This window comes from Hippocampus comes, unplaced genomic scaffold (assembly GCF_001891065.2).
Source record: "Hippocampus comes isolate QL1 unplaced genomic scaffold, H_comes_QL1_v1.1 scaffold562, whole genome shotgun sequence".
NCBI lineage: Eukaryota > Metazoa > Chordata > Actinopteri > Syngnathiformes > Syngnathidae > Hippocampus > Hippocampus comes.
The window spans coordinates 252987-268311 of record NW_017805537.1 but is presented as its reverse complement, the minus strand read 5'-3'; the positions used below and the strand labels follow the sequence as shown (position 1 = coordinate 268311).

The 15325-nt window shown below is 45.4% G+C and overlaps 1 protein-coding gene across 2 annotated transcripts; it reads left to right on the top strand.

The window, feature by feature from the left end:
• Positions 1–3729: 3729 nt before the first annotated feature.
• LOC109520843 (sodium-dependent phosphate transport protein 2B-like) lies at positions 3730–13630 on the top strand. 2 transcript variants are annotated; one of them, XM_019878367.1, is made up of 13 exons: positions 3730–3917; positions 4950–5003; positions 5085–5219; positions 6105–6233; positions 6329–6472; positions 7125–7236; positions 7327–7522; positions 8026–8121; positions 8757–8868; positions 10170–10337; positions 11704–11820; positions 12571–12695; positions 12784–13630. In XM_019878367.1, the coding sequence occupies exons 2-13, from the start codon at positions 4958–4960 to the stop codon at positions 13309–13311; spliced, it is 1908 nt and encodes a 635-aa protein (XP_019733926.1). In that variant the 5' UTR covers positions 3730–3917; positions 4950–4957; the 3' UTR covers positions 13312–13630. The 2 variants fall into 2 exon arrangements, with proteins under 2 accessions (XP_019733926.1, XP_019733925.1); XM_019878366.1 differs by having other exon boundaries at positions 5082–5219.
• Positions 13631–15325: the final 1695 nt, after the last annotated feature.

The following is a 15325-nucleotide window of genomic DNA, read 5'->3' as shown; positions in this document are numbered from 1 at the left end:
ATAGACTTTACTTAATGTTCCCGTTATTTATATTGTGGAATGTGAAAAAGAAACTCCAGTTTTGCTGCATATGTTGAAATAAAATCAACTTTTTTTTTCTGGAAAAAAAAATCATTCATTAGCCTGACTATAACAAGCAAGAGAGTGTGTTCATAAGTACATTAACTGTTAGACGCAATGAAATCAAATAAAATGCTCGAGAGAAATGGAATGCATGTGAACGCTGTCGACTCTATCTACGCACCGGAAGTGTGTTGTAACCTTTCAACCAATAGATGGCAGCAGACTCTTGTCCAACCCTTGGAGGACCCGCTTCAGTTCTCCATAATTACAAAACGTTTTTTTTTTAATCATCATCAGTGTCACACAGGCTCTCTCAACATCATGACCTCTCACCTAATTGTGGGGAATCTGTGGTGGTGGTGGGGACCTATCAACTGACTTCGATGCTTTCATGGGGGCCGCAGGTTTGACCCCCATTGGGACTGTGCCAGCGAGGCAAACCTAAGCCCATCAACATCACTCATTAAAACATATGAGATGAGTGCTGATTATTGCACAGGGAGTGGTGACAGCATTGTGCACGTGTGTGCGCACGTGTGTGTGTGTGTGTGTCTGTGTTTGTGTGTAAGAGAGAGAGTGAGAGAGATTAAGGCCCTTTATGGAGGCAGCGTTCCAAAAGTCAAAGGTTAGCCTGCACTCGGGAAAACCTGCCGTTTAATGGGTTAGTCAATAAATAACAGTTGAAAAGTGTTGGCTGCCCCACCCCCACCCCCATCGCCAATCCAACCCCTCCTCATCCTCCCCATGAGACACTTTGCAGGCTAGGGTCAAGGTTTCATTAAGTACAGTATCTATTAAAAAAAAAAAAAAAAACACCACTGATGTTTTTTTTTCCCCCACAGAGGCTATCAGCATCCGCCGTGATGAATAGATATTAAAATCCACGCGAGCTCCCACACTTTTATTGGCTGCGTCGGCTCCAGATAAATGATGGCGTTGCTCAAACGCAGCCGGGCGAAAGGCGCCAGAAAAAGAGGGAAGTGGTGACATATCTGGAAACATGATTCGATTGCAGTTCAATGAGCTGCGTTTCATCTATTTGTGCAGTGTCCTCAGGCATATTGTGTGTGTGTGTGTGTGTGTGTGTGTGTGTGTGTGTGCGTGTGTGTGTATACACACTGTACGGGCCATTGGCTGGTCGGTCAGTATGACAGCGCTAACGAGGGCTCTCAACATATTTGAAGGTGTCGCTATGATTGATGCTGCTGGTTAGAAGCATTGTCATGGAACAAATTAAGTTGGAGAGAGAGGGAGAGAGAGACCCTTCTTTTTTTAATTGGGTGGAATATGTCTTGATCATATTTATCCAGGTTGGCGGCGCTGATCTGAGTTTCCACTGCCCAGTAGTCTAATTCCTGGATGACGTAATGTAGAGACTTTCCTCCCACAGGTTACAGCAGGACTTGACGGGTCTGAAGGTCGCTCTGGCGAGAGCGTTGGCACATCCCCACATTTTCCTAGATCCAAACTGCCCCCACTACACTGTAAAACACGTCATCATTCAATCAACCGGTTGAACCCTATTTTTTTTTTTTTAATAACATTTTTGTTATAGGTTAATGATTAGCCATCACATTTTTTTTCAACTTTCATGTGAAACATTAACTCCTATGTGGCACGGCTCAGTGGCAGAGTGGTGGTTTCCCAACCCGGAGGTTGGTGGTTCAATCCCCGGCCGTTGCCGGAAAGTGTCCTTGAGCAAGATACTGACCGCCGCCCCTCCACCTCCCCAGTTGTTGCTTCTGACGCCGCGTCATCAGTAAATGAATGAGGTAAAAAGTGTAAAGCGCTTTGAGTACCCCAGGTGGAAAAGCGCCATCTAAGTGACAGCCCGTTTATCATATTCACGCCATTTATGCCCACAATGCAACAACAGGCAAAGTGGTTGCTGGGCCCCGTAAATGCACCACGAATGAATAATAAACGTGCGAGGCCGTGGATGTGTGAGTTAGTGTGTACATGTCCTGTGTGTGTGCGTGTCCCAAAGGGGAATGCATCTACGGTTTCCTGCTTCTTTGTTCTTATCGACTATTTCTGCAAAAGTAGGCCTTCACTGTCGATTTTCCTCCAGAAATTTATGTTTGAACAAGTTTAGGAAATCAAACAGACGGTCCCAACTCAGTGACTCAGGAAGCCACAGTTAAATTGTCTCATTTTACGCTGAAGATAAAGAATATATGCCTGTGAGCGTTGTTGTAAGCTCTTTCTGCACCTGTTCCTCCCGCTTGTGTTCAAATTTTAATTCCTTCACGGTTTATCATGACAAGAACATTGATGCGAATTTCAGTAGCTCCTCTGTGGTGTTTTTGTGTTGTGTGACAGCATTAAGCTAGCAGACTTTATAAGATAAAGTTCATGTGGCTTGGTTGAAGACACGCCTGTTCATTTTCGAACCCGCTTGAACTTATTATTACTCATTACGGACGCAGGTGTGCTGGATTCTATCCCAGTTGATTAGTAACCAGACCAAATCGCGGTTTGGTTAAATACACAACGTGTAATTGCCGTTGTTTTATATTTCGTTTTATAAGCAAACTGCAGCTTGGGGTGGCACTAAAAAGCCAGCATTGTTTGCTTCCTGGCAAACTGTTTGCTTTTAGCGTATAATTGTTCTGGTTTGACTTGCAAAAAAAGCCATCAAGCTGTTCGGTTTACTGTTTAACTGAACACACAAAGACAATTATACAACTACTTAGTATCCGCTAGCTTAATGCTAACATACCATGCAAAGCTCATTGGCACATGGGCTATCAATTAGCATCTACTCTAGGTGGCGTTGTGTAAGCCACAAAGACTGATAATATCAAAATACACTCAGGCATATCTTCTTTATCCTCTACGAAGAACTACTACGATTACAAACAGTAATAATAATAAGAAAAAGAAGAAGAAGAATGAACGAATAATCCTGCTCTCTGAGAAGCCGAGAGAGTGGCTGAACCTGTGGGAGTATTTAGACCAGTGATGGGCCACTCAAAGTGGGCGGCACTTTGAGTGGCTCTTTGATTAATCAACCCCCCCCCCCCCCCCCTTCCCCCACAAAAATTTTCAAAAAATGCCAAAAAACATTCATTTTATGGCCCCTATGGAGAATTGGGATGGGGGGGGGGTTCCCGGGAAAATCGGAAAATACTCAAAAGTCAATTATCTGGCCTGGCACCTGGCCATACATTTTTTGGGGGCGGGGGTGCCCTCACGGCCCTCCTCACTTCAGCTTTGCCAGTGGATACACTCGTCTGACTTGATTGCAGTCAGTGTGAGAGAGAGAGAGAGAAAGAGAGAGAGAAAGAGGAGAGATGTTTACAGCAAAAATTGTCTACTTTTGTTACTCCTGACTTGCCACTGTCCTGGACAATCGAACAGGGGCGTACTGCACCAGCATCCACAAGGGGGCGTCCATTTAACAGTGCGGCACTTGAAGACCACTGACAACATCTTTTCGGCTGTTTTCAACGTGTCAGTCGAATTCAAAACCGTGCCTCTTGGTTCCATACGATGACAATCATGCTGAGGTTTAGACGTGTGTGTGTGTGTGTGTGTGTGTGTGTGTGTGTGTGTGTGTGTGTGTGTGTGTGTGTGTGTGTGTGTGTGTGTGGCCGAACTTTGCACCCGGTGTGTGCGCGCGCGTGCGCACGCGCGCCCACGGCGGATCTATAAGAGCAGCAGGCCGGGCCGCCCTCCCCGTAGCAACAGGTGTCCCAGGTGCGGCCTCCCCCTTCGGCTTTCGGAGCTCGGCACCAGGTGGCGCGACCTCCTTCGGGTCTGCCGAGAAAAAGAAAGAAGACGCAGCACAGCCCAGCGGCCCAGGAATAAACTTCATTTAGGCGTTCATTCATCAAGACACGCTCGAGCAGGTGAGGAGGCTCCCTGGACCTGGCGGGGGACTGCCCGACAGTTGGAAAACGCTCTCATCTAGTTTTAAGTTGCCAAGAAAACCAGTTGGAGTGGTCTTTATACTTTGCGGTTCCGAATCGTGGCGGTGTGCCACAATGCTGAACAGAAAAAAAACTTGGGATGCGGTTTCGTCAGCATTCCAATTTCCTCCGAGGCGTGTGCGACAGTCTGAAACTCAGATCAAAACTAGGAGATTGAAAAACACTCTTCAAAGCGATCGGAGACGTCTTGATGGGCGCTGTTGAGACTGTGTTACTGTATAATAATGCATGTTGCATATGATTCTGGCTGCAGTCAACAGAAAGAAATAGTGAGAGAGATTGTTTTATTTTCTCAGCTATATCTATATATTTTTTGCAGAAGTGGTTAGCAAGTCTGCCTTTCAGTTTTGAAGTACATGGCTTGAATCTATTGACAACCAAGCCTGATTTATGTTGTGTTTAGTTAGTTTTTTTTTTTTTTTTTTCTGGGGCGAAGAACATTTGCAAGTTCAGATCATTTTTTTCCCACCGTTGAATTTTGAATCAGAAATCACTGAAATTGGCGCCAACTTAATATTTGTCATTTTATGATATGAGAAGAGGATTTATTAAAAAAAAAAGAATGCTGTTAAAAATGAAGACAATTTGCAAGTTTGGAACAGATTTTCTGCCAGTAGGAATGGAATGCATCCATTTTGCGGTAAGGAAACGCAAAGTGTTCGAACTCGTTCCAAAGGTGCGAATGTGAGGTTATCTCATGTGTGTGGCTGGTCTCCAGTCCGAGGTGTATCAGGAAATAGCCAGGTGGACATACGAGACAGTGACCGTTGCTTTCAACGCAACGGGACAGCAAAAGCACGTTTCCGGAGTATTCAACATTCCCTTCCACGAAGGCAGCCATGTGCCTCCTTTCCAGTTTCGATACGACACAACAGGATGATAAAAAAGTGCGTCGGATGTTCCGGACATTCTGTTACATACAACTGACGACAATGCGGTTTCCTTGTCTAGATCCAATCATGGGGCCCAGACCGCAAGTGAGGACTGAGTCCCCACGTAGCCTTGGTACGTCGCACGCCACTCGACACAAGTGAGTCTGCGAATTTCCTCTGCATAATGTTACCGCTCTTCATATCTCTTCAGAAGAAGATAACGAAAAGAACAGGAAGGACGGAGCCATGCTGGCGTCCTACTCCACCGTGGACCTGGTGAAGGACGACGTGGCTGAAGAGGATCCGTGGGACCTGCCGGAGCTTAAGGACATGGGTGTCAAGTGGTCAGGTGAGATCGTTTGGACTGAGGAGGGTCCTTGGTCTGCTTATGTTGCGATTGTAGTATGTTGGTCTGAATTTTTTTTTTTTTTTTTTTTTTTAAGAAGTCTAGCCCTCCAGTTTCCCTAAACCACATGACATTTGGGAGGAAGGTCAGCCATGAGTAGACCCACAAAAAAGTCTCATGAAGTCATGTTTTTAAATGCACAGAAAGTCTTTGATTTGAAGCAGCCATTTCAAATTCCTGTGGTGCACCACAGAGGTCAAGTCTAGAACCACTCAAAATCCAAACATTTTCACCAGCAAATTCAAAGCAGTAAAACTCAAATCTAGTTTTGTCAAATGAAACAAAATTCTCAAGAACCTTGTGACGGAAAATGACAAAGAAACTTGTCAATTAGTTTTGAAGTTGTAATTTTGGCTTCCTTCAAAACTTGTCCTGGATATTGTGTCCATTTGCTACCGCATTTGAACCGTAAAAATGCAAATCACATCGCAATTTTGAAATCCGGTTTGATTTCAGCATGATGAAATTTGGCTAGATCTATTAAAAAAAAAAGTCTCTGGATCCAATACTGATCACAAAGTCAGTCTGCCATTCTGGTTTGAAACTGTCATTTTTTGTTATTTTGTCATTTTGACGTGTCGTTCCAAGATGAAACTGTCCAATTGCTGATAAATTTGAACCAGATTTACGAGATGGATGAGGGACACAAAATTGCAAAACATTTGCCGCCGCTCAAGCTACGTGTTTCAAGCAATAGGTTTCGACTGTTCTTCAGACACGTCAGGATGTATTGACAGCTGCGGTGAAGGATGAAGCAAAAGCCCAAACTGTCAGCCAGGTAAGCGTTTTTGCGCACCTTCAATTGTAAGCATGGTGCTGTCCTTCCAGATTTGGACACCAAGGGGAAGATCATGCGAGTGGTGACGGCCATCGTGAAGCTGGCGTTGCTGCTCGGACTTCTCTACTTGTTCATCTGCTCGCTGGATGTGCTAAGCTCCGCCTTCCAGCTGGTCGGAGGTGAGAGAGAAGTTCCTTCCTCTTCCGACGACTTGGGAGACTTTTCTGGCTACGCGGCTGAGGCGGCGGAGTCATCTTTGATGTTTTGCGCGCAGGCAAAGCTGCCGGCGACATCTTCAAGGAGAACGTGATCCTGTCGAACCCGGTGGCCGGTCTGGTGATCGGGGTGTTGGTCACAGTGTTGGTGCAAAGCTCCAGCACCTCATCATCCATCGTGGTCAGCATGGTGTCCTCTTCATGTAAGAATTGTTCGCCAAACATTCTTTATAATTCTCAGTCGATACATAATAGCGATTCTGAGACCACTGCAAAACCGCTTACAAGCCTACCCGTCGAAAAATGTATTAGTCGGTGGCAGTCAACAGTTGGAGTCCATCTGAGTGGAGTTCATGGTCCTTTTTGGGCACAGATGCCTTGTCAAAGACTAAAAATGTGTGAGGTTTATCAATCCTGTGCGATAGGGCCATCGAAGACTCCAAATTGACTTCCGAAAAATGTACTCGACTCGGTGGGCGAGTGGTTAGCCCGTCAACCTCACAGTGCAGAGGTCGTGGGTTCGATCCCGGCTCCGGCCTTCCGGTGTGGAGTTTGCATGTTCTTCCTGTGCCTGCGTGGGTTTTTTCCGGGTACTCCGGTTTCCTCCCACATTCCAAAAACATGCATGGCAGGCTGATTGAACACCCTAAATTGTCCTGAGGTGTGATTGTGAGTATCAATGGTTGCTCTATTCTCTGTGTACTCTGCGATTGGCTGGCGACCGGTTCCGGGTGTTCCCCGCCTGTTGCCCGAAAACAGCTGAGATAGGCTCCGACATATCCCGCGACCCTTGTGAGGATAAAGCGGATCAGAAAATGGATGGATGGATGAATGTTGTTATTTGTTTTCCCGCAGTGCTGGAGGTCAGGTCGGCCGTGCCCATCATCATGGGCGCTAACATCGGAACGTCGGTCACCAACACCATCGTGGCCATGATGCAAGCGGGCAACCGCAACGAGTTCCGCAGGTAAACAAGATGACCCCACGCCGACGTTTTGGGTGTTTGGTGCACATGTTGGCAAACGTCAGGTCGCATCTCCAACCGTCCGCCACGCAGGGCCTTTGCTGGCGCCACCGTGCACGACTTCTTCAACTGGCTCTCCGTGTTGGTGCTGCTGCCGCTGGAGGTGGCCACCGGGGTCCTGGAAAAGCTCACCCACCTCATTATTGAGTCTTTCCACATCCAGTCGGGCGAGGACGCGCCTGACCTGCTCAAGATCATCACCGAGCCGCTCACAGACTCCATCATCCAGGTAGCGAAATCAAAGGGAGTCTTTTTGACATGCTTGCAAATTAAAAATAAAACATTAGTGGAAGGAATTTGGCTTTCATTATATTTAATTATACCTTTTGACACCAAACTATTATCGTGGTTCTTCTTGAAAGCAACGGCTTTTAACGAACATTCCACAATGAAGCCTTTTGAACACCCAAGTGCAGGATGAATTACCAACACGGCTCAGTTTTGATTGACAGGCCATTGTTTCGTGTGACACTTCAGACCGTTTCAAAAATGATTGGCAACAAATGTTGCCAGGGTGCTCACAGAAGGCGGAAAAGCGAATGACGTCCTTATCCGAACTGGAAAAAAAATTTCTTGCGTTTGGGGTTGTGTGCCAGAAATTGATTTCCTTCAGAGAAAAACAAAGCGTGAAAAACTGCCAATGAGTGTTACATTCACAAAGAATAGTTGATGGAATATTGATCAAACAAACCAATATTCATCTATATACCAATGCTGCTTTCTCTTTCTCAGCTGGATAAATCAGTCATCACCGCAATCGCCACTGGGAACCCGGACGCCCGAAACATGAGTTTGGTCAAAATTTGGTGCAAGAAGAAGGTCAACACGGTAAGAATACATGCTGAATGGCCGATCGTATCGGGTGGGGGGGAAATTATTTGATCGAGCTGTGCTTGTCATGATAACTATGAGACCCGGTAGGGTAAAGCCCCATATTTCCGAAATTTCAGGTTTTGGCATAGGCTAGCTTGACAATTATATTGCTAAGCAGTGCGCTAAGCTAATCATGACAATATTATTACCCGTTAGATTGTTACCACAGATAAGAAAAAATACTCGTCAATACCACCCCCCCTCACCTAGTATGCTATGCAAATGAAGAATGGTAAACCAATCAGAGGCTAGTATTTGGGGCTGGGGGGTTCATAAACTCTAGCATAGCAACACTTGTTATGCTAGCCTTCAAGGGTTTTTTTTTTTGTTTTTTTTTTTTTAATGGGAAAATCTGTGGATTCCTGGCCTCACCTTAGCTCATAGTGACATAGAATTACAACATAAGGATGAAATCATCAAAACGGACTCATCATCTTTATATCTATTCGCGGTATGGTGGCGATTCTCGTAAGTCAAGGTAGCGCCATGCAATTGCAGAAACATTTCGGTGGCTTGTTATCTCCCAAAAGAGGAATGTGGTGTACCGCGGATGCTGAAAATAATTTGCTCCTCTGTTGGGGAAATTGAAGACTTTCTGGAACGAGACGGTGAACAGCTGCCCCGCCGGTGGCGTCTGCTGGGAGGAAGGCAACCAAACGTGGCTTGAGAAGAACATCACTTGGACGGACTACCAAGAGAAATGTAAGCCTCGCCTACCCCCGCTTTGCGGTGAATACCTGCAGTCAAGCGCCGAAACGTAATATGAGACAATGACCTTCCCCCAACTCCTCGGAGACCCACTTGAACAAGGACCGCCTTTGGTTGCTGACCCCGCAAAATACTTTCTACCTGCTCAATGGGGCTATTCACTCACTCAGCACAACCTCGTCTGGAATTCCAAGTCAGTGATTGGCCACCAATCAGATAGCGGCACCCGACGACATAAAGAAGATCTAAAATAGTGAGAGGTAAATTTAACCGAATAAGAGCGACAACAGCAACACGGAGGAATGAGAAATGGATCCATCAAGATATTATCCATCCACTCGATTATTTAATCAGCAAACTGTTTCCCGTCATCTCCTGGAATGATTTGTGGTGTTGCATCTTATGCCAGGCCAAAAAACACAATCCTGGGGCGTTCAAAAGTTCCCTGTGTAATTTTTTCATTTGTAATCATGAGTTCATTCAGCATTTTTTTTGGCCAGTCGGTTCACAATGTAAGCAAAATGGTGGGTGCGCGTCGTTTTTGACAGCATAAAAGTCATGCCAACGATAACCGGCTCTGAACGTCCCCAACCGCCGGGCCGCGGACCGGTCCGTGGGTCATTTGGTACCGGGACGCACAGAAAGAATAAATAACTTACGTTACTTCCGTTTTATTCATTTGGTCATCAGGAAGTTTTATTTTGAAAAAAATACCGGATTCTCTGTTACATCCGTCTACAGTATGTCACGCTTGACGCAGGTCAAGGCGGCGCTTCTCGGCCACGTTGCGGCTAAAGTGAAGCCCAGCGGCTAGCAAAATGAGTAAAAAAAAGCAAACGTCTTTGGAAAGTTTCAGCCGGGAGACAGAAGAGGAGCCTACGACTTTCAAGAAAAAGAAGGCTACATTTAATAGACAGGAATCGTACTTAAAATACGGATTTGTCTCAACGGGAGATTCCCACGCACCGAGGCCACTCTGCATACGTGGCGAAAACGTGGCCATGGTGAGTCGTATTTTTCATGCACTTTGTTGCTTATTTTGAAGGCAGGTTTAAACGTTACCTATCGCGACCAGAGAGTGTTGCGGCCACATTGGACGGTCCTCGTGTCATAACTCGTGTTTATGATTCTGTTTCGAAAATACCACCGTTTTCATGCAGGTCGTGATCATATTACGTTGTCGTGAAGGCCGCTCCCTGAATATATTGTGTGACATTCAACCGGTCCGTGGGGCGAAAAAAACGTTGGGGACCGCTGGTATCGAGTCTAAGTACTTTTGCCAACTGTGCCCACAGGCTCCCATATCTTCGTCAACGCCAACTTGCCCGACCTCGCGGTGGGCCTCATTCTGCTGGCTCTGTCGCTCTTCGTTCTCTGCAGCTGCCTCATTCTCATCGTCAAGCTGCTCAACTCCATGCTGAAGGGCCAGGTGGCCCTCGTCATCAAGAAGGTGCTCAACACAGGTGAAAGACAAATGAACAAATGTCATTTTTTTTTTTTTTTAACTTGCGGGACTCTTTTGTTGATTTTTAAAAACATCCAGCTCTGGAAAAAGGGCCTTTTTTTGTTTGTTTCTCTGCAACTCAATGCTTTAAAGTGACAATAATTGGATTTGGAATTCAGGATTTGTGGTGATAGTCATCAAAAAATAAAACGGTGCATACCGTATTTTTTGCATGAGTCAAAAAAATATATATATACACCATGAAGAAGAAAACAACATATAAAGTCACCCGGAAGTATACAGCAAGTCACATTTTTGTGGTGAATGAATTTGACAAAAAAAACTAGACCAAGAGCAGGAGACCTTGGACTCGCACCCAAAATCCCTGTCCCCTAATTGTAGTTACAATTGTGTTGTTCGGTTAGTCAGAGTCCCCCAAAGACAGGAGTGCCAGAGCCCAGTGAAGGAGGCAGTACAGATGGAAACAGTTCAACTACGAGCACCTGATGGCTTTATAAGATGGTCAGCGTTCACAAATTAATGAGAGGTTAGCACGCGCTGCCCTCCAAAAACACACACCCGCAGAATGGGGCATCAGAGTAAAGTTCCGAACGCGGCACATGGAGACGTCAGCAAATGAGTTCCAGTTGGATGAAATTTCTGTGTTTAACTACGGAAACGTGAGTTTTTTTATCGTTTAAAATAGCTTACTTTAACTAGAATCTCGTGTCACATTGTGGCCAAAGGTTCAATCCTGGTCGGTTATTGCGCCTTTTGTGCCCATAAACAGAAAATCCTTGTCGTTGTGGAAGCGAACTGCTGAACTGGCATGACGGATTAGTTGCCATGACTACGACATTTGGTGGTTGAACAGCAGTAATGCACCAAAATTATTGGTCAACCGCCAAAGCGAAAGTCAACATGGGATTTTGGGTGCCATCCCATTTCTAATTTGAATAAATACAAGTTGCGCCTCAGTGTAAGTCGCAGGACCATCCAACCTATGAAGAAAAAGTGTGACTCATCGTGCCCAAAATGTGGGACAAACGTCAGAGAAAATGATCATTTTGCAGTGTTCTCTCCCTTTCTTCCAGTGCTGGATGTACATATGGATTTGATGCGAACACTCCTGTTTGATAGTCAGCACATCGACTTTGGTGGTGATGCTTGATGAGCAAAGCAGGCACAGTCACTCCTGACGCTTGACAGCTCACCTTCGGGCCCTTTTCGTCCTGAACTGTGTGATTATAAAAAAAAAAAAAAAAAAAAAAAAGCTCAGGGACAAACCATGACGTCAACCCAACTTCCTGTTTGTGTCTTCATGTCTATTTGTCATCTCTACCGATAAACGTGGGTTGTGTTGTATCTTCGTGTGATCTCGGCAGACTTCCCGTTCCCATTCAGTTGGGTCACCGGTTACATCGCCATCATGGTGGGAGCCGGGATGACTTTCATCGTTCAGAGCAGCTCCGTCTTCACATCGGCAATAACGCCTCTTGTCGGTAAGTCGAAGCGCGTCGTTTCACTCCAATGGCGGCACGGGGACCTCGCAGTGAGCACAGCCTCCCTCGCGGTTCTTATCAGAAATCAGTCCAATTCTTTGCATTCCGTCATTTTTACTTGATGAGTAAACCAAGTTACCGGATGTCGTAGGGCACGGGTGTCAAACTCAAGGCCCGGGGCCAGATCCGGCCCGCCAGGTCATTTTATGTGGCCCGCGGAAACAAATCGTGTGTGTCAACTTGCTAAAATATGTACCGAAATTTGAAATTGTCATGTGTAAAAAAAAAAAAAAGTAACGTTGAGGTTTCGCAACAATTTTGTAACCCAGTTTACACTCATTTGAACAATAATTGACCAAACTATTATAACTGACTGATTTCAAAACTAATAATCTATTAATTTGTTGTGTACAAGCAATAATTTTGTGGTTTCGCTGTCATCACGGCCCTCCGAGGGAAGACGTAACTCCAAAATGAGTTTGACACCCTACGCCGTAGAGGGGTGCGTCAGATCGATAATAGCAACCCAATCCTGAAAATCCGTATTTTGGCTTTCTCTCTCCACACCCTCTCGCATTTAACTGTTCTTTCCTGGAGTAGCCGACGAGCTAAAGAAACATTAAAACTCAGCGAAAGCCACATCGTTAAAAACCCCCACGTTAGGAATTCATCCTTCTTGCTAGCAAGCTTATTACACGAAAAAATGAAAATAAAGGGAAGCGTTATTTCAAAACTGGCGTCTCTCATTAGGCATCGGTGTCATCAGTCTTGAGCGGGCCTACCCTCTAACTCTGGGCTCCAATATCGGAACCACCACCACGGCCATTCTTGCGGCGATGGCTAGCCCGGGAGAAACGCTGGCTAACTCGCTACAGGTACGACAAAAGAAGAAGAAGACGACCCCGGAGTGTCTTTTGTTGTGTTCACTAATTTGGAGATCTCATCTTGTGCGTTTCTCGTTAGATTGCACTCTGCCATTTCTTCTTCAACATCATGGGCATCATGTTGTGGTATCCAATCCCGTTTACGCGGGTGCCCATCAGACTAGCCCGGGGGTTGGGCAACCGCACGGCGCAGTACCGCTGGTTCGCCGCCCTCTACCTCATTTTGTGCTTCCTGGTCTTGCCCCTCACCATATTCGGCCTGTCGCTGGCCGGCTGGCAGATCCTGGTGGGCGTCGGTGTGCCCGTCGTCGTCCTGGCGATCTTCGTCATCGTGGTCAACATCCTGCAGTCGCGCTGCCCCCGCGCCCTGCCCCGCTTCTTGCGCACCTGGAATTTCCTGCCGCGGCCCCTGCGCTCGCTCGCGCCCTGGGACAACGTGGTGACGTCCTGCCTGGGCTTCTGCGGCCGCTACTGCTGCTGCATCTGCAAGTGCTGCAGCTGCTGCCAGAAGGACGAGACGGCGCGCACGAAAGGCCTGGAGCTGGACAACAACCCGGCCGCCTTTACGAACGACGACCCCAAAGTCATCCAAGGGACTCATCTTTAAAAGCACCGCCTGAAAATGGTCTACAAATCTGTACAGTGATCTCTTGACGTGAATGATTCCTCTGACTGGAGCGTCTCCTCCGCTCTGTAATCAACGAAAATATTTTTGGGCTGCTATGAACTGTCTTACACTGGACCTGGTGAATATTTGTCTCTGGAGACTTCCGACCGCGATCTACACTCACTTTAGGACTGTTTGTATTTTCTGTATGGATGAAAATTTATTCATATCTCTGAATTTTAAATGTAGAATTGACATCTTTGTTATTTAAGACAAAAATGCGTGTGAATAAAAGACAATTTTTTAAAAAAGTGGACTTTATTTGCTTGCCACGGTGAAAGGATTTTTTTGGTACTGCGGGTCCTCAGTTCTGACCAGAGGTATCCGAAGTGAACATAGCGTCTTTATAAAAACCCAATCCAGACTAAATTTTGTGTTTTCTTGACAATCAAAACATATGTTATTTGGGTTTTTTTTTTGTTAGTGTTGTTTCTGAAACACAATTAACTTCATCCCCATTATTAAGATAAATCTTATTATTTTCAAAGAAAATATGTGTTTTGCGTCTCGTCATGCGTAGAAAAGCTCGATCTAAAAGACATGAGTAGTCATTACAAACACACATTGTGGTTATACTGAGAAGAAAAAAAAAATCCCGTTTCGCTACATGTGTAGCATTATTTCAGAGTATCATTTTGTCTCCAGTTTTTTTTTTTTAATCGCCAGCTATTTTGTTGTTCAAAGTTGGGTACACTCCACTTTAACGTGGTTCCAGCCAGACGTCTATGAAAAACGCACTTGCTCCCCCAAGCTCTTCATTCCAGTATTTCGGCTCGTTGCTAGCTTAGTTGGTTGTAGCCAAAGTAGCACCAAGCTTGCTCCGACTGCCTACGTTTACCGCACGTAGGGTAACGTAAGCGTGTTGTGGGGACGTGAATGTGTGAGCATGCAGCCCGGTGAAGCTTCTTGGGACAGTCGCTGCTGTTGGAGAAAGCGTTAATATGTGATTTTCAGTTTGGCTAGTCAGTGTATTTTAATGAGGCGCAAAATGTGAATTTTGGCCGGCAAACTACGATTCTAAATCACTTGGTCGCAGCCCTATTATCTCTCTCTCTCTCTCTCTCTCTCTCTCGCTCTCTCTCATACACACACACACACACACACACACACACACACGCGTGCGCCCGTGTGTTACACATGATTGATAACAGCTTCATTGCTTTTCATATCTGATGTGCCTTTGAACAGAAATTTTACGGTGTCATCCAGGGGCCTCTCAATCTCCAGATAATTTCATTTGTTTGTTTTCTTCGAAGATACTTTCATTGTCTTGATAAAATGTCGTTTCACAGATTGAAATCTGATTCAATAAAGTATGATTTCATGTTGTGTCACTCTTTTTTTGGGGGGGTGAAGACTTTGCACATGTCCACCATTTGCCCTTTTTGAGAAGGTTCTCGTTTGCCTGCACACACTTGTGACGCCATTAGAGTGCATATATTAGCTTGGCGCATTTTGAGAATCACTTTATTAGCAATAAAAAATATTTGTGGATTTTATTTCGAGGAACCCGTCCAATTTTTTTTGCATCCCAGATGGAAAATTCTATCCAATCACACGGAGTGCAACGCTCCCGTGGCTGATCGACTTCAAGGTCATCACTGCAATGACAGCGTCCAATCCACATAAACAGCGTGCATCTTTTATCACGGTTGGTTATTAGATCATATGATAACGGCTGTGGGCACACCCGCACAAAGCAGTGAGATGATACCACTCGTTGGAAGAGTGCCACGTTGTTGCATAGGACTGAAAAGCAATTCGAACCTGAAATAAAAAGTCTCACATTGTGCAAACAACGTCTCCACTGTATGAATTACATTCGGATTTCGAATGTAATTTTGTGTGCGTCTGCGTGAATGAAAGCAATATAATGGAATAAAGTCCTTATAACTTTTAATTTTTTAAGGCATATAAAAAAATGAAGGGCTGTGGGTTGCATTTGAACACCATT

Coding starts and splice junctions, on each gene's coding strand:
- LOC109520843 (XM_019878366.1), top strand. CDS start 4,958: ATGGGGCCCAGACCGCAAGTGAGGACTGAGTCCCCACGTAGCCTTG. Junction 6,473..7,124: donor CAGCATGGTGTCCTCTTCAT/GTAAGAATTGTT, acceptor GTTTTCCCGCAG/TGCTGGAGGTCAGGTCGGCC. Junction 7,237..7,326: donor AACCGCAACGAGTTCCGCAG/GTAAACAAGATG, acceptor TCCGCCACGCAG/GGCCTTTGCTGGCGCCACCG.